Here is a 24,443-nt window from a genome sequence, read left to right as displayed (position 1 = left end):
ACAGTGTATCTTCCAGGTAGTCTTCCCCGAGGACTCCACCTTCCCTCAGTGCCCTCTCCTGTGAGATTCTGGAACATGAGTTGGTTTGTGTTACTCATGGGGTTGTTCTTGGCCTGGGCTGCCAGCAAGTGGACATCTCCACTCCTTCTGCTGTATTTACAGTATTTCAGTCTTTGTCGATCCCAGCCCTTTTATGAAAACCTGAGATCTCATGTGCCTCTCCCCGACCTGAGGAAGAATTCCTAGTTGTAAAAATTATTGGCCGGGCCCAATGGCTCATGCCTGTAATCCCAGGACTTTGGGAGACCAAGGTGGGTGGATCACTTGAGGTCAGGAGTTTGAGACTAGTGCCTGGCCAACATGGTGAAACCCCATCTCTATTAAAAATACAGTAATAAGCCGGTGTGGTGCCATGTGCCTGTAACCCCAGCTACTCGGGAGGCTGAGGCAGGAGAATTGCTTGAACCTGGGAGGTGGAGGTTGCAGTGAGCCGAGATCAAGCCACTGCACTCCAGCCTTGGCGACAGAGCAGGACTCTGTCTCAAAAAAAAAAAAAAAAAAATTTATATATATGTGTGTGTGTGTGTGTGTGTGTGTGTGTGTGTGTGTGTGTGTGTATATATATATAAATAAAATTTGGCATATTCCTACCTCCATCAAAGATTTTATTTAGCTTGACTTTCTGAAGTTTGTATCATAAAAATGAGTTTATTTTTCACATACAGAATCATAATACTAAATATTGATTATCGTGTTTCAAAATATGCCTCCCTTACCCCCAGAACACAATCTGGGCCCAATTTGGTCCCCACGGGCCTAACACACATTAGCCACACACAGATTTAGGCTGACAATTACTTAACCTTTTTGTCCCTTTCTTCGTCTTAAAATTTTGTATAATGGTGCCTATATACCTCCCAGGGGTATGTTTTGAAGAAACAAGATAATGAAATTAAAACACTTAGCACAGAGCCTGGCACACTATAGTTACATAATACTAATTATAACTAGTATCCTTTAGTGTTCCTTAGAGCTCTGGCCAAGTTAGGAGCTCAGAAACGATACAGCTGCTTTTTAGGACCAGATGATAGTTAAGGAAGATACTTGATTCCAGAAGTCTGCCTTAGGACTGGGTTATGGGAAGTAGAGGCAGCTGAGGGTTGCTGGCCCTGGTAAACGATCCCACTGTCCTCTTCCAGGGAGCCCAGAGGAGCGTGGTCTGATACAGTGGAAAGCTGGGGCTCATGCCAACAGTGACACGTCTTCCAGCCTCAGGAGCTACGATTTCCCCATTGGGATGGGCATAGTAAAAAGAACTGCTTTTCTGAAATACATTCCCATCTGCCCAGTCTTCAAAGGATTTTCTTCAAGTTCAAAAGATCAGTTTCCAATTCCAGAAGACACTCCAGAAAATACAGAAACTGCATCTGTGTGCACCAAAGTCTAAAAAATGACTTCCAGGAAAGGTAGGATATGTCTACAGTTTTTGTGAGAGGGTTGAATAATCAAAACATTCTTATGCTTTAACCAAAGAAAAACCAAACTACTCAGTTTCCTTTCTTGTAACCTGTTTAAATGTCCTCAAAGAGAAGGTGAACTGGGTAAAAAGTCAATATATGGACTTTGGGTGGAATTCCTTTGCCATTTCATAGTAAGAGCAGAACTTCTTAACTGGTATGAGCCACTAAGAGGCTACAAGTATGCTGAAGTGCAGATCCTCTAGCCTTCCATACACCTGGGCAAAATCTGGGCCAACTGGAGTTCTTGAGCTAAGAACTCCAGCCACGGGCAACCTCATTCTTGTACTCCAGTATGCTAAACAAGTATCACTTTGATATGTAACATGGAAAAGGTTGAGAAGTACAGCACAAGAACAGGAAAAATCCTCTCATATACACTGCACCTTATTTCAATAACATCATAAAATTAAAACCCTCTAAAACAGGATGCCTTTATCCTAAAACGATGACTGTACAGGCCCTGATGAGGTGATCATTTGTCCTTAGGGCTTCATAATCCATGGGCAGCTGATGCTCAGAAACCTGTCACTATCTGAATGCAGATGCCTGGCTCTCTAAACACTGACATGGTTTCAACGTGCATGTTTCCTCAGACAGCCAAGAAAAGTTCCCAAAAAGAGAGGTTAGCCTAAATGACTCCTCATAGTAAAAATAACAACACTTAAAACAGGACTTTCTATGTGCCAGAGGCTGTCTTAAAAATGCTTATATGTATTAACTACTCACATAATCCAGAGACAGTTATTACTGCTATTTTAGAGATGTGGAAAGGAAGGCACAGAAGGGTTAAGTGACATAGCCATGATCACAGGATTCACATCCAGGAAGTCTGGTTAGAGCCCCCTCTTCTTTTTTAAAATTTTTCCACAACAAAAGCTGCATTTGAGAATCTTTATTCTTGTGAGAGATCACCTGAGGTCAGGAGTTCAAGACGAGCCTGGCCAACATGGCAAAACCCCGTCTCTACTAAAAAAATACAAAAATTAGCCGGGCATAGTGGCACGCACCTGTAATCCCAGCTACTAGAGAGGCTGAGGCAGGAGAATCACTTGAACCTGGGAGCTGAAGGTTGCAAGGAACTGAGATGGTGCCACTGTACTCCAGCCTGATCAACAGAGCGAGACTCCGTCTCCAAAACAAACAAAAAACCCAAAAAAACCCCATACACTGGGGCACAGGTGCACACACCAAAGAACCCCTCTCCCAGAAGAATGTGAGTCAGAACTGACTACAAGAATTTCTTAATCTTTTTCAACCTAACAAGCTCAAGAAGAGCCCTTGTGAAAAACAGAAGACAATGGAGGTTCAATTAAAGTAAGGTCACCATCATATTGGTCAGTCATAAAGTTTCTTACATGGCTTTCTAAGATTCCCCTGACACCGCAGCCTCAGGTGATTAAGAAGCAAGGATGGGCAATGGAGTTATTCTACTGCTGTATTCTGAACAGATACTTGCACGGCAACATATCTGTTAGTTGGAATCTAACTAAGTCTGATCGCTTAGCATTTCTGCCCTTGAGCAAGGTAGTCCTGAGGCACTGGGCCCATACTAAAGTAACACCACTACAGTACATTCCAGCTCCAATAAACACAACCATCTGCTCAGTTCTACTATTATTTATTTTTTTAAATATTTTTGAAAAAATATAATTTTTTTACAATATTTTCAACTTAAACACTATTCACACTGAACACGTATGGCAGCTTAACCTACCCAAATATGAAGTTTAAGAAGCCAAAACTGTTCTAGCTTTGTTAAAAGAAAAGTTGTGCTGCAGACTCTTGTGATGGTTAACAAAGCAAGGAAAAGCACCACTCAAATCATAATGTTACAGTATCTTTGTTCAGCTGGATTATGGGTTGGTATTGGTCATATGTTAGACTCCACACAGGCATAGCTATGATGCAGTGAATCCCTTAGAAGTTACAATTCTAAATTATATACTTCCTCAGATGTAATATTAGAACTCAATATTTCTAACACAATAACGTATCAGAAAAACCTGGACTGGCACTCATCTGCTAACTACCTTGTAGCCTCAGTAATATCACATACCTGTCTATAACAAATTATCTCAAATTAACTAACAGACCTCCAGAAAATGGAGATTCTTTTTGATGGGGACATAATCAAATTTAAGTCTGAATTGAGAAGTATGCTTAACAGTTGGAATTCAAATTAAATTTAATGATTTTAGAGTTTAGACAGAAGTGTTAGTTAACACTAAGGGACCAGTTTAGCCTCAAAAAAAGACAATTTAGTAAGGTTTAGGTCTTTTAATTTGGTGCTTGTTCACAACTTGACTGGTGCTTCTTTCCTTGCTGTCTTCACATGAAGCCATGGGGCTAATTCTATTTTCAGTAAATGTTTGACAGCTTTTTACTTAATAACAGTCTCAGCACTTTTATTAAGCATGCAAGACTAACAAAAACTTTGGCAATGCATAAGTGTAACACAGTGACAAGAGAGAGCTTTTACAATTAAGTCTTCTAATACTGCCTTCACAGTGTGGAAATTGTGCTACATCCACCAAAAGAGGGCCCCATCTACTCAAATATTTTAGTACTTCACCCCAGGAACAAACTCCTTTGCATTTGGATTCAGATTGCTCTTGACCTGGAAAATAAGTATATAAAAAAGCAAGTTCATTAACATATAGTTTCAGATACTCATTCAACCTAGATCCTTATGCAAAATCACCTTCCAAAAAGTTAAGACAGCCGGGCGCGGTGGCTCAAGCCTGTAATCCCAGCACTTTGGGAGGTCGAGGCGGGTGAATCATGAGGTCAAGAGATCGAGACCATCCTGGTCAACATGGTGAAACCCTGTCTCTACTAAAAATACAAAAAATTAGCTGGGCATGGTGGCGCGTGCCTGTAATCCCAGCTACTCAGGAGGCTGAGGCAGGAGAATTGCCTGAACCCAGGAGGCGGAGGTTGCGGTGAGCCGAGATCGCGCCACTGCACTCCAGCCTGGGTAACAAGAGCGAAACTCCGTCTCAAAAAAATTAAAAAAAAAAAAAAAAAAAAAAGTTAAGACAAAAGAACTGTAAGACTACACTTAACCCCAAAAAGGAGGAACCAGATGTAACCTATATATCATATCAAATTATATCAATTTTCTAAAGAGAAAGTAGGAATTGAAATTCAGTTTGCTTGAGTGTAATCAGAAATCCAGTAACTTCATATAAATTAAAGGAATAGCACTGAAGAAGAAATTCTGTTAACTGAATTATGGTATGTAGCTTTCTTTAAACACCAAATATCAAGGAAACATGCTAAACAAGTGTTGAAATTATGATTAAAGTTAGTGGAGAATTGTTGATGGATTAATTTTACTTTAGAATCCTCACTAAAAATATGGAATTGTTTTTCGACAATTGCCACCTTCTAATTCCCACAGGAAGCATGGCAAATAACAGGAAAAGAAAACTACATGGGAAACAAGAAGACCTAAGTCCAAAATCCCAGCTCTACCCCTAACTTCTATGTAAATTCAGATAAGTCACTTTTCTCTGGGATACCATTTTTTGCATCAGTTAAAAAAAGGGGGGCGGGGGGGCAAACTCTGAGTCTTAGAGACTTGTAGCAATGTTATGCTATGTCACTAAATCTTTACTCTCCTAAGTAGACTTGTCAGCGTCTAGGAAGAACAGCTAGAAATTTTCCTCTGCGATATTTTAGATTGCAAGTTGATAAAAATAAAAAGAAATGAGGGCAGGTTCCAGTGCCTGAAATGTAGGTATGCTGTCAGGCTTTTACACTGAATTTGACCCTACATCACTTCAAGACTAATGCATAATATTAAACGTCATGTTGGAGAAATCATTTTAGTTTTGTAATTTATACACAGCAGTTTCTTTGGACAGGACATATGCTCCCTTCCTCCAAGGGAAATACTGTATCTACACTTTAAAAGTGTGAAGTTTAAGAAAAAAAAGCAGCATTCTTTTTCTCTTTTTTGAGACAGGGACTCGTTTTGTTGCCCATTCTGGAGTGCAGTGTCATAATTGCAGCTCACTATAGCATCGACCTCCTGGGCTCAAGCTATCCTCTAGCCTCTGCCTCCCCAGTACCTGGGACCACAGGCCTGTGACACCACACCCAGCTAACTTAAACTTTTTGTAGAGACAGGGTCTCCTTATGTTGCCCAGGCTGGTCTCAAACTCCTGAGTCAAAGTGATCCTCCCGCTTTGGCCTCCCAAAGTGCTGGGTTTACAGGCATGAGCCACCACAACATAGTCTTCTTAAATGAACAGTCTTTTCAGAGTGACAGAAGAATAAGAATGAAACGAAGTAATATCAAATAGACTGAGAAGAACAAATCGGCTTCTGTACTATGGAATTATATGGGGTCCAGATTAAAGTTATACATTACAGGGCAACGGGGATTATTTATGGTGACTAATGTAGCCATAAGTAATCATACCCCCACAGACTGTTCAGATCATATAGCTGCTCAAATGGGTTACCATCGCTTACTGCAACAAAGGCTACACCACAATGTAAATGTCAGTGTTCTCTACACCATCCTTTAGAAGAATGGTTTCAAAATGCCCAATTCAGGCAGGTTGGCTATATAATAAATCTTCTGGAGTACTTTAAAAAAATCAACATGCCCAGACAACTGAGCATGTTGGGATGCAACTGAAGAACTGATTTTTGTATTTAATGCTTCATAGGTAATTATGGGGTACAGATTAGTTCAGTGGACCCTACCAGTTCTACTCTAGTGGTGATATTTAGTTATCACAATTCCCAAAGAAAACTTTTTATATCATTATCAATGAGACACTAAGAATAACAAAAAATGCAAATCTAGGTTTGTGTCTCTTTTCTGCCATGAGCTTGTAAAATTCTTTATTAAACCACAGTTCCAAACAAACTGGGTACCTCAATGAAACCCTGGGTCAGGAAAAGATCTCTGAAATTTTTACCTTTCATATAAAAATCTGCATATTTCACTGAATGTTTAAGTTTTTTTTTTTTTTTTTTTTTTTTTGAGATGGAGTCTCACTCTGTCACCCAGGCTGGAGTGCAATGGCATGTTCCACCATAACCTCCTTCACCTCCTGGGTTCAAGCAATTCTCCTGCCTCAGCCTCCCGAGTAGCTGGGATTACAGGCACGTAGCACCATGCCCTGCTAATTTTTGTATTTTTAGTGGAGATGGGGTTTCACCATGTTGGTCAGGCGGGTCTTGAACTCCTGACCTCATGAGCTGCCGGCCTCGGCCTCCCAAAGTGCTGGGATTACAGGTGTGAGTCACAATGCCCAGCCAAGACAAGATTAAAGAGCAAAACTTCTACATCAAGCTATTTTTATATAGGCAAGTAACATGGTAATATTGTGTTTTAAAATTATTAATTCTTTAGGACATTTAAGTACCCTAGGGCAACATCAGTACTAAAAGCAGGGGCTAGAAGTCTAAGACTAGCTCCACAGTATTGCCAGAAGTCACTCCATGTCATGAGACTCTGTTTTCACTGAAAAAAAAGCAGCACAATTTCTTTTTTTTTTTTTAAGACAGAGTCTAGCTCTGCTGCCCACTCTGGAGTGCAATAACACGATCTCAGCTCACTGCAATCTACACCTCCCAGTTCAAGTGCTTTTCCTGCCTAAGCCTCTTGAGTAGCTGGGATTACAGGCATGCACCACCACACCCAGCTAATTTTTCAGTAGAGATGGGATTTCACCGTGTTGGCCAGGATGGTTTCGAACTCCTGACTTCATGATCCACCTGCCCCAGCCTCCCAAAGTGTTGAGATTACAGGCATGAGCCACCTCGTCCGGCTTTTTTTTTTGAGTCAGACTCTCACTCTGTTGCCCAGGCTGGAGTGCAATAGTTTGATCTCCATTCACTGCAACCTCCGCCTCTTGGGTTCAAGTGATTCTCCTGCCTCAGCTTCTCAAGTAGCTGGGATTATAAGCATGTGCCACCACACCCAGCTAATTTTTATGTTTTCAGTAGAGATGGGGTTTCACCATGTCGGCCAGGCTGGTCTTGAACTCCCGACCTCCGGTGATCCACCCACCTCGGCCTCCCAAAGTGCAGAAATTATAAGCATTAGCCACTGTGCCCAGCCAATTTTTGTATTTTTAGTAGAGATGGCATTTTGCCATGTTGGCCAGGCTGGTTTAAACTCCTGACCTCAAGTGATCATCTGCCTCGGCCTCCCAAAGTGCGCCGGATTACAGGCATAAGCCACCATGCCTGGCCAGAAGCAGCATAATTTCTGAAGGGGAAGAGATGCAGAATTCTTAAATAGATGGCAGCTGGCTTTTCGACTTATGCAAAAGATGCACTACATTTTAAAAAGATGAAAAGTAACTTTTTACCACAAGATCTTCCAGAGAAGAGCCGTCACTGATAACAAGGTCATTAAACTGGTCTTGGATTTGGTCCATAGTTTGTGGGAGATCTCGAGCTGGAATAAACCATTCATGCTCTTCTTCCTCTTCCAGCATTTCTTGGAAACAGCGTTCAATAAATTCTTCTTCCCATAACTCCTCTTCTATCTAGATTTATAATAAAGAATAATTTGTAGTAATTATTTATAATAAAGTATAATTTATAACATACTTGATATGTATCACTAGGAATGGCTTAAAATATCTTGAACTAAACCATTTAAAAGCACAAGGTCATACTTTCTTTTCTGCTTCTGTGCTAAGGAAAAAAAAATGCTTACCATAATGACCTGTGAGGATCTGTTTAGGGTTTTTCTATATTTTTACTTTTATTATAGAACATTCTTTTTTCCACTGAGGGTGGCAGGGAAGAAGTAAAAAGAGACGCTCTCTTCAAGGAATGCATATCAGAATTACCTGTGATACTTTAAAACTATACAAACCATAATCCAACCCCAAAATGAATAAAACAAAACAACTAAGGGGCAGAGTCAGAGAATGAGTAATTAAAAACAACAACAAAAAACAAACACCCAATTGATCCTCACAAAAATAAGACTAAAGTGTTTTACTCTTGAATATCTATCACCAGATGTGGAAAAGTCAAGCTGGCTACTGGTTATTAAAGCCATGATTAGGTGAGAAATTAGAAGACGGGAACAGATTCCAGACATATGGGAACAAAAGACAATGTTTATCAATGCATGACAGTTCTCTAAACAGAAGAGTGGTATCAAATTTTTCAGGCTGATCACATCAAGGACTGCAGGTGAAAAACAGCATAATTCTGGATCACAAATCTGTGCCTGTCTTCTCCTGACTCCTGAATTCTCTTGACTTTCATGGTAACACAGCAATCTGACTGGCATAAAGCAGTGGTTTCCAAATCTGATTGCTCATTGGAACCATCTTGGAGCTTTGCAGAAGTTTCCCAGGCTCCACCCTCATCCTCCTGATTCAAGTTCCCCAGGTTATTTCTGTAAGTAGTTAAGCCTGGTGGTAATCAGCAGCTAAATAAATAGGAGTGGTGGCACATCAATCTACATATTTCATACATAAAGGACAAGATAAACACTTCAGGGACAAGTACAATCATATTGAGGGCTGGAATGGAATATAAAAAATAACATGTTTGTACAAAAAACTAACTTGTCTGTTGAATTCTTCTTCATTTTCCATCCACATGTACTCTGCAAATGGATTGTCATCTTCATGAGAATGACCGTTAATAATCACATCTTCATTGATGATGCTTGGGCTAGTACTGCTGCGACTTGGATCTTTCATGGTTGATGTTAGTTGTCGTTTTTAACCTTAAAAGAACAATACCACAGTTAATTTATTCATTCAGGTTTTCCTCTTTTTGAGACAAGGTTTCACTCCGTCATCCAGGCTGGAGTGCAGTGGTGCGAATGTGGCTCACTACAGCCTCCATCTCTTGCCTCAGCCTCCTAAGTAGCTGAGACTATAGGTGTGCACCATCGCACCTGGCTGAATTTTTTTAATTTTTTGTAGAAACAAGGTCTGTGTTACCCAGGCTGGTCTCAAATTTCTGGGCTCAAGTGATCCTCCCACCTCAGCCTCTCAAAGTGCTGGCATTACGTGCATAAGCCACCAGGCCCAGCTGATACTTTCAGTTCTTAGTGAGCACCTGTTTATTATTAGCAGGCATCATGAATAGGTGTTAGAGGTAGATGATACATTAAGTATACATAGTAAGTTGAGCAATGGAAAAGCTTCATATTTTTTTCCCAAATGATTTTAATGTTTAAGAAATAGGTGAGGAGAGCCTAAAACATTTAATGTTTTCTTTTTTGTTTTTTTTTCCTTTTGAGATGGAGTTTCACTCTGTCGCCCAGGCTGGAGTGCAGTGGCACGATCTTGGCTCACTGCAACCTTCACTGCCTGGGTTCAAGTGATTCTCCCACCTCAGCCTCCCAAGTAACTGCGATTATAGGCATGTGCTACCATGCCCAGCTAATTTTTTGTATTTTTGTAGAGACAGGGTTTCACCATTTTCTTTTTTTTTTTTTTTTTTTTTTTTGCCCACCTGCAACTGTCTTGAGTTATATTTTTTTCTTTTTTATTTAATGTTTTCTGGTAACAGTAAATAAAGTTCATCAGTTGCTTACATGGACTCTCCAAACCATCCAATTTATATTTTATGTTACATATCGCTTGCTTTATAAAACAAGCATGGTCGGCTGGGCACAGTGGCTCACACGTGTATTCCCAGCACTTTGGGAGGCCAAAGCAGGCATATCATTTCAGATCAGGAGTTTGAGACCAGCCTGACCAACATGGTAAAGCCCTGTCTCTATTAAAAATACAAAAAAATTAGCCAGTCGTGGGGCACATGCTTATAGTTCCAGCTACTCAGGACGCTGAGGTGGGAGAATCACTTGAACCCAGGAGGTGGAGGTTGCAGTGAGCTGAGATCACACTGCACTCCAGCCTGGGCAACAGAGCAAGACTCCATCTCAAATAAACAAAACAGCCACAAAATAACAAGCATGGTCTAGAAGACTGAGTCATCAAGTGACGAAATGATGAAAAGCAAATTCCATTTTTTAAAACTGACTTCAAAAAGTCCAGGGATTGAAAGTGAAAACAGATTTTTAATAATCTCTTAGGTTCCCCAGGTACAGCTCTGGATCTCTCTTTCATAGCCCATTCTCTGTCTGCTTTTTCTCTAGGTCCATGTCAAGTTCTTCCATGTCTGGATTTCCTCACTGTACTGTGAGTTTCAGGCATCTAATATCTTTTTTTTTGAGACAGGGTCTGACTCTGTTGCCCAGACTGGAGTGCAGTGGCAGGATCTCAACTCACCACAACCTCCGCCTCCCAGGCTCAAGCAATTCTCCTGCCTCAGCCTCCTGAGTAGCTGGGATTACAGGCACATGCCACTACTGACCAGCTAATTTTTGTATTTTTAGTAGAGACAGGATTTCACCACATTGGCCAGGCTGTTCTTGAACTCGTGACCTCAAATGATCCACCTGCCTTGGCCTCCCAAAGTGCTGGGATTATAGACATGAGCTACTGTCCCTGGCCCAATATCTTTTCATCTGAGTAAAAGTAGTATCAAATACAGGTCTGATGTCTTATACTACTCAATAGCTCATAACATGATCTAACCTAATTGATACATTGCAGACTCAAAATCTGAAAAGCAAGGTTTCACATTCTAAATATTCCAATTCATTAAGTGTGAAATCACTAAAAGCAGTTTACATAAAACAATTTACTGGTACCTAAACTCAAGGAGTATTGTGACTTGTGCCAAAGAAAGGGCTATTGAGGTCTGCTTACTTCAGATTTATCATAATCAAGTAAAACACTAAATCTAAAATCTCCTACTGAAAATATATGTGTATTTTTTTCCCCTTTGGGATAAGTTTCAGGAAAAGACTAGCTCTACGTGTGTTGCCTGGCCCTTTAAATTAATTTTACGGACTTATCCTTAAGAGAACATAAGTGTAAAATCCATAGCTGTTTACATAATATGACAAATACGAGATACTGACAATAGGATCATAGGGGTGAAAATTTTAATTGTTGAGAGGTCCTCAACTAAAAATTACTAAGGAACTTCAGCCCTAGTTGTAGTATGTATGTCTTGGCTCACTCCTGTAATTCCAGCATCTTGGGAGGCCAAAGCAGGCCGATCACTTGAGTCAAGGAGTTCGATACCTGGGCAATACAGAGAAATTCCATCTCTACTACAAATACAAAAAACTAGCTAGATGTGGTGGTGCACGCCTGTAATCCCAGCTACGTAGGAGGCAGAGGTTACAGAGGCAAGATCACACCACTGCACTTCAGCCTGGGCAAGACAGCAAGACTCTGTCTAAAAAAAAAAAGAGAAGAAAAAAGGCAAGAAAGAAAGGCAGGCAGGCAGAAACAAGCTGGGTGTGGTGGCTCATGCCTATAATCCCAGCACTTTGGGAGGCCAACAGGGGTGGATCGCTTGAGCCCAGGAGTTTGAGACCAGCCTGGGCAACATGGCAAAGCATGGTATAATGGTGCACGCCTGCAGTCCCAAATACTTGGGAGGCCAAGGTAGAAGGCTCTCCTGAGCCTGGGAGGTGGAGATTGCAGTGAGCTGAGATTGTGCCGCTGCACTCCAGCCTGGGTGGCAGAGCAAGACCCTGTATTGTACAACAATACAACCAAACAAAAGAAGAAAGGCAGAAACGGACTCAGAGTTATGTGCTAGGGTGTCAGTAGAAAGAAAATATGATTTGTTAGGGAACTGAGGCACTGTAAAAGCAGACAAGACAGAAAAAATGACAATGGATATCTCTGTTATTTTTATTTATCATTAAACTTGGATGAAAAACTATTTTGATAGCAAGTTTTGACTAAATTATTAGTTCCTCTAAAGAAAATAAGAAAATTATTCTTTTTATTTTGAGACAGAGTGTGCAGTGGCGCAATCTCTGCTCACTGCAACCTCCGCCTCCTGGGTTCAAGATATTCTCCTGCTTCAGCCTCCTGTGTAGCTCAGATTACAGGCGTGTCCCACCATGCCTGGCTAATTTTTTTCTATTTTTAGTAGACAAGGTTTTGCCATGTTGGCCAGGCTGGCATCGAACCCCTGACCTCAAGTGATCCGCCCGCCTCGGCCTCCCAAAGGGCTGGAATTACAGGCATGAGCCACTGCGCCCGGCTGAAAATTACTCATTGTTACATGGCAGGCTACCAAACTGCTTACTGTTAAAAAAAATTATATTTTAGCTAATCCTCTAACACTACAAATAGCTGGGATCAATCCTACCTCCCAACTGGATGGAACTTTGCTTAAACCTACATCTGAACCTATCATTACATTTGGTACAAAGACACCTCAATATAAAATGGCTTTGCACTATTTTTCCCAATTTGTATCCTGTCCCAACTTATACCCATAAAATCCTACTTTTCACACCAGGCACAGTGGCTCGTTCCTGTAATCCCAGCACTTTGGGAGGCCAAGGTGAGCAGATCACTTGAGGTCAGGAGTTTAAGTCCCGCCTGGCCAACATGGCAAAACCCCATCTCTACGGAAAATACAAAAATTAGCCAGGTGTGGTAGCACATGCCTGTAATCCCAGCTACACAGGAGGCTGAGGGAGGAGAATCACTTAAACCTAGGAGGTGGAGGCTGCAGTGAGCCAAGATTGCACCACTGCACTCTCCAGTCTGGGTGACAGAGTGAGATTCCGTCTTCAAAAAACAAACAAACAAAACAAACAAACAAACAAAAAGGCCAGGTATAGTGGTGCACGCCTGTGGTCCCAGACACTCAGGAGGCTGAGGTGGGAGGATCACATGAGTCCGAGGTCAAGGCTACAGAGAATCATGATCACACGCCACTGCATTCCAGCTTGGGCAACAGAGCAAGACCTTATCTCAAAAAAGAATTTACCATTTTAAACTGTTTGATTCACTGGTTTTTACAACACCACAACTACCTAATTCCAGAACATTTTCACCACCCAAGAAGAAACTCCATACCCATCTGTAGTCACTCTCCATTTCCCAAGTCCTCCAACTGCAGGCAACCACTAGTCTACTTTCTGTCTCTATAGTATGTATCAGCATTTCATTCCTTTTTATTGCCAAACAATATTCCACTGTATGGAGATACATACTTTGTTTATCCACTCTGATTAATGAACATCTGGGTTGTTTCCACTTTTTGGCTATTATTAATAATGCTGTTATCAGTATTTGTGTACAAGTTTTTATATGAGCATGTTTTCAGTTCTCCTGAATGTATACCCAGAGTGTGTTCTTTCAATGCTAGTCAGTCTTTTAGCTATACATTCTCAACTGTGACAGAAAAAAATGAGCAAAAAAGGTAGCAGACTCCCTCCTTACCACCAGACATAATCCTCACTCCAAATCCTTTTCCCAAAAGCAAGCACTGCTAAAGCTGCATATATTTGTCTTAAAAAGTACACACGAAACAAAGGTATTGCATTTAAGGGGCTTACAATCATCACCTATTTAATACCCACAAAGTCCTGTGGATGCAGCCATTATGGTCCAATTAATTTCCATGACAAAGAAATTAAGTCTTAAGTAGCTTGTACCAGGTTACACAACTAGTAAACAATGGAGTTGAAATTCAAGTCAAGGTAGCCTGACTCTAAAACATGCACCAGGGCCCAGCACTTAGGGAGTCTGAGGTGGGCCTCCAGACCCAGCTGTTCAAAACCAGCACGGGCAATATAGTGAGATCCTCATCTCTACAAAACTACTAAAAAGAACTGCCAATACAACAATAAACTTGAAAAGGAATGCTTAAGAAAAAACAAAAACAAAAACAGTTTGGCTGAGTGCAGTGGCTCATGCCTGGAATCCCAGCACTTTGGGAGGCTGAGGTGAGTGGATCACAAGGTCAGGAGTTCAAGACCAGCATGGCCAATATGGTGAAACCCCATCTCTACTAAAAATACAAAAATTAGCTGGGCATGGTGGCACCTGCCTGTAGTCCCAGCTATTTGAGAGGCTAAGGCAGAAGAATCACTTGAACCCGGGAAGAGGAGGTTGCAGTGAGGCAAGATTGAACCACTGCACTCCAGCCTGGGCGGCAAAGTGAGACTCTGTCTCAAAAGAAAAACAGGAGAAAAAAATATTTTGAACTACCCTGGTGCCATCTCTCAATTTGCAGCTTGGTAAGCCTTGAAGACAACAGCCTGCATTCTCGGTACATGTTGGAGGTAGCAATATAATATTACTAACAAAGAACTCTGGTTGTTTTGACCTGTCTGGTGGCTCCCTGAAGGACTGGCTCAAGAGTTTGCTATGGGAAGTGGGGTGGGGCAGCAGCACACATATTTGTCAAAAACAGTTAAATATACTAGCAATAACAGGGCAAACAATCAGCAAAGTTAAAAGCCTGGGAAGAAAGGTGGTGAAGGAGATGCTTTGAGAATAAGAGCTTTGAAAAGCTAGGACTCTGGGAGTCCCAGAAAGCCATGGGCATGTCAGTGCTGACCCTATATTCAGAAAAGACCTGAGAAGGCCCTAAGTTTTCACCTCTGGCTGAATTTCAGGCTCTGGCCATGCAGGAAGTGAAGGCTAAGGCAGAGCTGTTAAAGGTGTGCCTCAACACATACCTGGGACCCATATGTCAAGACTGGGAGGATTGTTTTTTGCCTAAAGGCATTTTTTAAAAATCCCTGTCAAATCACTGGCTGACCACTAAACTAATGAAGAGAGACTTCAATGGCCAAACACACAAAAAGAACCTAAATTTTACTACACTCGGCTGGGCATGGTGGCTCACGCCTGTAATCCCAGCACTTTAGGAAACAGAGGCGGGTGGATCACCAGGTCAGGAGTTTGAGACCAGCGTGGCCAATATGGTGAAACCTGTCTCTACTAAAAATACAAAAATTAGCCGGGTATAGTGGTGTGCGCCTGTAGTCCCAGCTACCTGGGAGGCTGAGGCAGAAGAATCATTTGAACCCGGGAGGCAGAGGTTGCAGTGAGCCAAGATCGCGCCACTGCACTCCAGCCTGGGCGACAGAGCAAGACTCCGTCTCAAAAAAAACAAAAAAAAAATTACTAAACTCCTTCAGAAAAGTCAATAAAATGACAACTATAATAAGTGGCAACACCCCTGAGAAGAATATAATTTACAGAATTGGCACATTATTCAAAATGTCATTTTTTTTTGAGACAGAGTCTCACTTTGTCACTCAGGATGAAGTACAGTAGCTCAGTCTCAGCTCACTGCAACCTCCACCTCCCGAGTTCAAATGATTCTCCTGCCTCAGCCTCTGAGTAGCTGGGACTACAGGTGTAAGCCACCACACCCAGCTAATTTTTTGTGTATTTTTAGTAGAGACAGGGTTTCACCACATTGGCCAGGCTGGTCTCGAACTCCTGACCTAAAATAATCCCTCCTCCTTAGCCTTCCAAAGTGCTGGGATAACAGGCATGAGCCATTGTGCCCAGCCCAAAATGTCATTTTCAACAAAAGTTATGAGGCATGCAAAGAAAAAACTATGGCCCATATGCCGGCAAAAAAAGAAATAGAAACTATCCCAAAGGGAGCCCAGATGTTAGACAAATACTTCATTTTTTTTTTGAGACGGAGTTTCACTCTGTCACCCAGGCTGGAGTGCAATGGCACGATCTCAGTTCACCACAACCTCTGCCTCCTGGGTTCAAATGATTCTCCTGCCTCAGCCTCCTAAGTAGCTGGGATTACAGATGTCCACCACTACTCCTGGCTAATTTTTGTAGTTTTTAGTAGAGATGGGTTTTCACCACGTTGGCCAGGCTGATCTCGAACTCCTGACCTCAGGTGATCTGCCTGCCTCAGTCTCCCAAAGTGCTGGGATTACAAGTGTTAGCCACCATGCCTGGCCTATTTATTTATTTTTGAGACAGAGTCTCGCTGTGTTGTTCAGGATGGAGTACAGTGACTTGATCTCAGATTACTGCAACACCCGCCTCCTGGGTCCAAGCAATTTTCCTGCCTCAGCCTCCCAAGTAGCTGAGATTACAGGTGCCCGCCAACACACCCAGCTAATTTTTGTATTATTTTAGGAGAGATGGGGTTTCCATGTTGTCCAGGCTGGTCTTGAACTCCTGACCTCAGGTGACCTGCCCACATTAAGCCTCCCAAAGTGCCACTATGCCTGGCCAAAGAGTTTAAATCAAGTATATTAAATATGCTAAAAGAGCATACCATGTAGAAAAAACTAAAAGGAACCACAGAATGATGTCTCACTAAATAAAGACTATCAGTAAAGAGAGACAAATAATGGGCCGTAGTGGCTCATGCCTGTAATCCCAGCACTTTGGGAGGCCCAGGTGGGTGGATCACCTGAGGTCAGGAGTTCAAGATCAGCCTGGACAACATGGTGAAACCCCATCTCTACTAAAAATACAAAAGAATTAGCCAAGCATGGTGGTGCATGCCTGTAATCCCAGCTACTTGGGAGGCTGAGGCAGGAGAACCGCTTGAACCCAAGAGATGGAGGCTGCAGTGAGCAGAGATTGTGCCACTGCACTCCAGCCTGGGCAACAAGAGTGAAAACTCTGTCTCCAAAAAAAAAGTACAACTGAAATGAAAAATTTACTAGAGGAGGCTGGTCCGAGTGCAGTGGTGTTTACAACTAATTGATCACAACCAGTTACAGATTTCTTTGTTCCTTCGCCACTCCCACTGCTTCACTTCACTAGCCTTAAAAAAAAAAAGAAAAGAAAAAGAAAAAGAAAAATTTACTAGAGGGTTTCAACAGCAGATGTGAGCAGAGAGTCAAAAGAATCAGCAATTTTAAGGAACAGTCCATTGAAATTATGCAGTCTGAGAAGCAGAATGAGGAAATGAAGAAAAATTAACAGAACACTGAGAGACCCAGGAGACATCAACTGTGTCAAAATATACATAACAGAATTCCCAGAAGAAGAGGAGAGTAAGTCAGAAATATTTGAAGAGGTAACAGCCTAAAACTCACCAAATTTGATGAAAAGACATGAATCTATGTATCTAAGTAGCTCAATTAACTCCAAGTAGGATAAACTCAGTATGACCCATACCAATACACATTACAATCGAATTGATGAAAGACAAAGAGAGCATCTTGAAAACACCAAAGTGAAGCAACTCATGACATACAAGAGATCCTCAATAACATTAACAGCTGATTTCTCACCAGAAACCATGGAGATCAGAAGGTAACATAGTCAAAGTGCTGAAACAAAAAAAAAATTGAATTCTTTATCTAGCAAAACTACCCTTTCAAAAATGAAAGAGAAATTGTCATTCCCAGGTAAGCAAAAATGGACAGTTTGTCACTAGTAGGCCTGTCCTACAAGAAAAGCTAACGTGAGTCGTTCAGGCTGAAATGAAAGAACTCTAAACATTAAACTGAATCCACACAAAATTAAAATGCCAGTAAAAGTAACTATACAGGTAGACACAAAAGTCTAATAACGTATTTTGGCTTATTATTCCTCTTTCCTTCTACATTACTTAAAAGACAAGGCTGGGTGCAGTGGCTCACACCTGTAACCCCAGCACTTTGAGAGGCCGAGGAGGGTGGATCACCAGAAGTCAGGAGTTCGAGACCAGCCTGGCCAACATGGTGAAACCTCATCTCTACTAAAAATACTAAAATTATCTGGGCGTGGTAGTGCATGCCTGTAATCCCAGCTACTCAGGAGGCTGAGGCAGGAGAATTGCTTGAACCCGGGAGGCAGAGGTTGCAGTGAGCCGAGATTGCACCGCTGCACTCCAGCTTGGGCAAGAGAGCAAGACTCTGTCTCAGAATAAAATAAAAATAAAAAATAAAATGTGGCCAGAAAAAAAATCTTCATGTTTAGAAATCATTACAGCTTTGATTGCATATAACAATGATTAATTTTTGCAAAATATTACTTAAGCGTAAAGGGAAGAATGTGTGATTTCTATTTCTAAAGTACAAGAATGATGGACACATATTACACTTTACTTGATCTGTTCAATTCTGAAATGGTTTATCTAATTCCTGCACTACAGTAGATAGAATATGTGACCCAGTCTGAGAATCTTTGTCTCATAAGGACTTAACATTTTTTTTCCTAAAGAGTCAAACTCTCGCTCTGCTGCCCAGACTGGGGCACAGTGGTGTGATCTCGGCTCACTGCAACCTCTGCCTCCCAGGTTCAAGTGATCCTCCTGCCTCAGTCTCCTGAGTAGCTGGGATTACAGGCACCTGCCACCACATCTGGCTAACTTTTATATGTTTAACAGAGACCAGTTTCCACCATGTTGGCCAGCCTGGTTTTGAACTCCTGACCTCAGGTGATGTGCCCACCTTAGGCTCCCAAAGTGCTGGGATTATAGGTGTGAGCCACTGCCCGGCCAGGAATTAACATTTTTATAATCGATGTTTGATTCTATGTCTTTCACTATAATTTCATGTTTACTTTTTTTATGCTTTTTCAAATGTTCTTTTAACTATTTCTTTACTATAGTGTTTATTTTCCTACACTTAATAGCTTTAACTATTTTCCGTCAATTAAAAATAAACTCTTAAGGGCTGAGTGTGGTGGCTCATGCCTGTAATCCCAGCACTTTGGGAGGCCAAGGCAGGTGAATCATGAGGTCAGGAGATCAAGAACATCCTGGCCAACATGGTGAAACCCTGTCTCTACTAAAAATACAAAAATTAGCCAGGTATGGTGGCGTGCACCTGTAGACCCAAGCTACTCAGGAGGCTGAGGCAGGAGAATCACTTGAACCTGGGGGGCAGAGGTTGCAGTGAGCCGAGATCAAGGCACTGCACTCCAGCCTGGGTGACAGAGACTCCGTCTCAAAAAAAACAAAACAAACAAACAAACAAAAAACCTCACCTCTTTACACCCATTTAGAATGTCTTTCTTTCTGCAATACACCCAACCCAATCCCTGCTCTGGGCCAAAGCAAGCCTTTTAAAATTATTTTACTAACCTACTCCTTCCCTCCCTGATCTTTAGTTTTTTGGACATTAGCACTGATAGATTCCTACTATTAGGTTTTCTCTTACTCTTTTAAAATAATTTTTGAATTGAATACTTGACAATTCACATTATCATCCATTTATATTTTACTAAATTCATCACTCAGGCCAGGCACGTTGGCTCACGCCTGTAATCCCAGCACTTTGGGAGGCCAAGGAGGGTGGATCACCTGAGGTCAGGAGTTCAAGACCAGCCTGGCCAAAATGGTGAAACCCTGTATCTACTAAAAATATAAAAATTAGCTGGGTGTGGTGGTGGGCACCTGTAATCCTAGCTACTGGGGAGGCTGAGGCAGGAGAATCGCTTGAAGCCGGGAGGCAGAGGATGCAATGAGCCAAGATTGCACCACTGCCCTCCAGCCTGGGCAACAAGAGTGAAATTCCGACTCAAAAAAAAAAAAAGAGAAGCCGGGCACAGTTGTTCACGCCTGTAATCCCAGCAATTTAGGAGGCTGAGGCAGGCAGATCACTAGGTCAAGAGATGGAGATGGTCAGGGATTCGAGACCAGCCTGACCAACACGGTGAAACCCGGTCTCTACTTAAAAATACAAAAATTAGCCAGGAATGGTGGTGCACAACTATAATCCCAGCTAGTTGGGAGGCTGAGGCAGGAGAATTGCCTGAACCTGGGAGGCGGAGGTTGCGTGAGCTGAGAGCTAGTCATTGTACTCCAGCCTGGGTGACAGAGCGAGACTCCGTCTCAAAAAAAAAAAAAAAAGAAACAGACACAAAAATTAGCCGGGCACGGTGGTGCTTGCCTGTAGTCCCAGCTACTAGGAAGGCTGAGGCAGAATCACTTGGAACCTGGGAGGCGGAGGTTGCAGTGAGCTGAGATGGTGCCACTGCATTCTAGCCTGAGCAACAGAGTGAGACTGCATCTCAAAAAATAAAAATAAAAAAAATCCTGTTCTAGATGACAGTTTAAGATGTTTAACACTTAAATTCATATATTTCACCAGATTTTGGTTGATAAGAGCAATTTTTTCTCCCATTACTGCTTCCTGGAAGTCAGCAAACCCTTAGGGCTTTACTGTATCTCCAGCTGTTTTTTCCCCCTCCTGAAATGCCTCTTAAGACATACTGGTATCCAGCAGTGTCCTTTTACATTGTCTATAGATTTTTAAAATAAAGAAATATTTTAGGGTTTACAACCTTTCTCCACTGGTTTCATCCCTTAAGAATTCTCAGTAAAATTCAAATATAGTTCTCTTCTGCTTCTTTCATTAATTCACCTCCATGGGCACCATCTTTTCTCATTCACTTGGACTCTGCTTTGAACCACTGTGATCCTTATTTGCGTATATATTTTTGTTACTGATTTTATGCATATATACGTTTAAGCATACTTCCTCTGGCAGTTAGGGAGGATCAATAAATTTTTCAATTGGTCTGTTTTCTACTCTGAAGTCTGTGAAAAGCACCGATTTTTTTGTTTTACTATTTGACGCAATAAGGTAATGATTAAAAAACATGGGCTCTGGAACCAGGCTGCTTTACTAGCTGTGTGACCATGGCAAGTTATTTAACCTCTCTGAGTCACGGTTTCCTCATCTGTACAAGGTACATTATTAATAGTACCTTGGTAGAGAACCTGGAGCATAACAATTAGCATTATCTATCTGGTGATTAAACATTTAGGGCAGTTAAAGGTCTCCAGACCAAGGAACAAGGTAAAAATCACAGATCTTAAACCTTCAGAGGTGAAACAATGTCACAAGAAAATCCACAAGTCTATCCTAATCTCAACTGTAGTGTAACAAGGGTAATTAGGTGAGAGCAAGGATGGGTCATCCTTACTTATGACAAAAGCTCAAGCACATTAGAAATGCCACCCAAATTTATACAAACTGATACAAGAAGCAGAGGCAATTCAAGTCCTCCAAACGTGTGCCCATCCAATATGGTAGCCATCAGCTACATAGAGCTATTTAAATTAATATTTAGTTCTTTATTTACACTAGCCACATCTCAAGTGCTCATAACCACACAGTACCTATATTATTGGACAGCTCCACTCTAAACAATAAAAAAAAAAAAAAAAAACTAAGAAAAAGAACTGAACCACAGCCTACATTGAATGCAAACTGTTCATGTACCTGTGCAACAGGTGGTCTGGATCACAAAGGCAATGACTTGAACAACTTTAATCTTAGACCACAGTCAGAAGACCTTGGTTCAAATCCCAGCTATGCTACTTGACCACCTTAAAGTATCCTAGACCTGTCACTAAATCACACAGCACTGTATAATGGTTAAGAGCACACAATCTCTGGTCTATCTGGATTTGAATTCCAGCTATCACTAGCTATGTGACATTGGGCAAGTTACTTCACATCTCTCATGTGTTCTCTTCATTTTATAGTAGGGCCTACCTCCCAGCTATGTTGTGGATCAAATCAGTTAGTATTTGCTTGTTTTTTTTCCCCCCTGAAAACTACACAAAGAATATTTGTAAAAAGCAACTAGAACAATGCCTGGCATCACTAAACGTTATATAAATATTTGCTACATAAAAATAATCTCTCGCCGGGCGCGGTGGCTCACGCCTGTAATCCCAGCACTTTGGGAGGCCGAGGAGGGTGGATCACGAGGTCAAGAGATCGAGACCATCCTGGTCAACATGGTGAAACCCCGTCTCCACTAAAAATACAAAAAATAAGCTGGGCATGGTGGCGCGTGCCTGTAATCCCAGCTACTCAGGAGGCTGAGGCAGGAGAATTGCCTGAACCCAGAAGGCGGAGGTTGCGCCATTGCACTCCAGCCTGGGTAACAAGAGCGAAACTCCGTCTCAAAAAAAAAAAAAGGCTGGACGCGGTGGCTCACGCCTATAATCCCAGCACTTTGGGAGACCGAGGCGGGTGGATCACGAGGTCTAGACATCGAGACCATTCTGGTCAGCAAGGTGAAACCCTGTCTCTACTAAAAATACAAAAATTAGCTGGGCATGGTGGCACGCGCCTGTAGTCCCAGCTACTCGGGAGGCTGAGGCAGGAGAATTGCTTGAACCCAGGAGGCGGAGGTTGCGGTGAGCCGAGATCGCGCCATTGCACTCCAGCCTGGGTAACAAGAGTGAAACTCCGTCTCAAAAATAAATAAATAAATAAATAAATAAATCTCTCAAGCTTCTATTTTCTTAATTCCCAAGTAGGCAAGATAAAACTTGCTCTGCCTATTTCACATGTTGTCATGATAATGAATGACAACAGGATGTAAATTACAAGAAAATGTTTTAAAAGCACAAAAGGTTATTAGACTACAAGGGGGCAGAGGTCTTACCTTCCAACTTCTTTAATCTCCCACAATACCAACCAAATTGCTGTGCTAAGTGTTCATTTAATAAATTAAAAATTTTTCACTGAAACTGGGGCATCACACTCTACTCATAAAGGGATAAACCTGAATAAGGTACAGAGTGCTTATTATTTAAGGAAAAGCCTGCTATAAACTCATTCTAACCCAAAGACGGTGGAAATTACCTCAATTTTAGTTCCAAGGAGCAACATGCCCAGCCTTAAATCATCATAGGAAATCTCCATTCCCTAACCTCCATCCCTTAAAGAAACACAAACGGGCTCTATAGTTAGTCAAGTTACCTATCCTGTGATAGTTTTTTGTGAGAAAGTTTTCTTCAAGTTCACAATTGACAAGTAGTATAAACAGTCTAATTTTCCCCAAATATCCTGTCTTTCACCAACTGGAAACAGAATCACAAAAGTAAATAGTGAAGTCTCATTAAAAATTCTTATAAAGAACTTTTACTTATTGCAAACCTAATCTACGCTTTTGAAATTCCAAAAGCGACATCAACACCTGATCTAACTGCTCAAATGAAATCTGTGAAAAAACAGAGCCACCACGTTCCAACATTAGCCAGCACACCGAAAAAGAGCATCTGCTTTCTGTTGAAATGAACGTCAAAGGCTGTCAGCTGCTACACCTTCCAAGGCAAACTGGAAGCCAAATTCTTTTTAGAGTTTGATATGGGTGCCAAATCAGAGAAAAGAGAAACAAAAGGAAGCAGGTAAGACCACTCTTAGGAGTCACTAAAAAATATCACTGCTGGCTGCTGCAACAAATGTTTTGCAGACCTAAGCTCACCACAAGCCTTATTTTTGGTGGCGGTGGTGGGGGAAGGAGGAGAGTAAGCACAGAAAATTATCAAAAGGTATGAGAATCTTAAAGTTCATCTAACTCAACACTCTCCTAAGGAAAGGGTTCCAGTACCCCAAAGGTTCTCTTTTCCGGATCATGAGCTACAATACAACCAAAAATAAGGGGTAGGGATGGCGAAGAAACGGGAGAAAGGCGATCTTCTGATAAGGCCTGTCGACGGTTGCAGCGTTCCCCCAGGTCGCCAACAGCCCGCCAGTCCCTCCACCCCTCTTCCCCCAAACCCCAGCCTCGGCTGAGGCGCGCAAGCGCAGCAAGTAGGGGGCTGCGCGTGGCGACGCGCAGGCGTAAAGTGGGTACAAACAATGAGCTTTGTTGCCGAGGCGGTGGTGGGGGGCAGGGGAAAGGGTACCCGGCGGAGAGAGAAAGGACCAGAGGAATGGGGAACAGGAGAAAGTGCTATCCCGGCAACCCTCGCGCCACCGAGGACCCGGATAGACAGCTGCGAGATCCAAATCATAAATAATGACAATGAAAAAAAAAGCGACGGCCATGTCTCAGAGAAGAGGGAGACGAAATCGGCCCAAGCTCATCCCTCAGACTTGGTGCAAAGAGGCAACGAACAACGGAGGCCGCAAGGGACTCGGCGGCCAACCACCCAGGAAACCCTTTAGGCCCCTCTGCCGTCGCCGAGGTGCTGTCCTCGACCGCCGCACCCTTGTCGCCACTCCGCCCGAGGGGATCCCTCACCAAGTGCACAACAGCGGGGACGGCAGCCAACGAATCCTGTCGGCCTCTGCGGATCTCCACAGGCAGCGTCGCTCCCCCGCTCGACGTGCGCTTAGCCCGCCGCCTCCCTTCTCCAGTCCAAACAAACACCCCAGCCCGGAAGTGACTTCACTTCCGTCGCCGC

General features: G+C 42.2%; 2 protein-coding genes across 6 annotated transcripts in view; one reads left to right on the top strand and one right to left on the bottom strand.

Annotated features, from left to right (window-relative positions):
* SLC23A1 (solute carrier family 23 member 1) overlaps positions 1-9,358 on the top strand; it is a 19,781-nt gene extending 10,423 nt beyond the window's left edge. For 3 of the 5 annotated variants that reach the window (XM_012474069.3, XM_012473875.3, XM_012474130.3), the window contains 2 exons: positions 1,200-1,466; positions 4,924-5,618. In XM_012474069.3, the coding sequence (XP_012329492.2) occupies positions 1,200-1,447 (248 nt within the window). In that variant the 3' untranslated portion in view covers positions 1,448-1,466; positions 4,924-5,618. Of the gene's footprint in view, positions 1-1,199; positions 1,467-4,923; positions 5,619-8,522 lie in introns of those variants that run through there. The other 2 variants (XM_012473988.3, XM_012473936.3) reach the window with 2 other exon arrangements.
* Positions 3,123-24,443, bottom strand: PAIP2 (poly(A) binding protein interacting protein 2). Its single transcript, XM_064366369.1, has 4 exons — positions 24,281-24,443; positions 9,080-9,243; positions 7,859-8,038; positions 3,123-4,137 (listed from the first exon to the last, which is right to left on the bottom strand). Exons 2-4 carry the CDS (start codon positions 9,215-9,217, stop codon positions 4,081-4,083), a joined length of 375 nt encoding a protein of 124 aa, XP_064222439.1. The 5' UTR covers positions 9,218-9,243; positions 24,281-24,443; the 3' UTR covers positions 3,123-4,080.

Source organism: Aotus nancymaae, unplaced genomic scaffold (assembly GCF_030222135.1).
Source record: "Aotus nancymaae isolate 86718 unplaced genomic scaffold, 86718_ANA_hifiasm-v0.15.2.pri h1tg000064l_1, whole genome shotgun sequence".
NCBI lineage: Eukaryota > Metazoa > Chordata > Mammalia > Primates > Aotidae > Aotus > Aotus nancymaae.
Note: the sequence above shows the minus strand (reverse complement) of the source record. Positions and strands in the feature narration are given on the sequence as shown.

Coding starts and splice junctions, on each gene's coding strand:
- PAIP2 (XM_064366369.1), bottom strand. CDS start 9,217: ATGAAAGATCCAAGTCGCAGCAGTACTAGCCCAAGCATCATCAATGAA. Junction 8,039..9,079: donor AAGAAGAATTCAACAGACAA/GTTAGTTTTTTG, acceptor TTATAAATCTAG/ATAGAAGAGGAGTTATGGGA. Junction 4,138..7,858: donor CTTCTCTGGAAGATCTTGTG/GTAAAAAGTTAC, acceptor CTTATTTTCCAG/GTCAAGAGCAATCTGAATCC.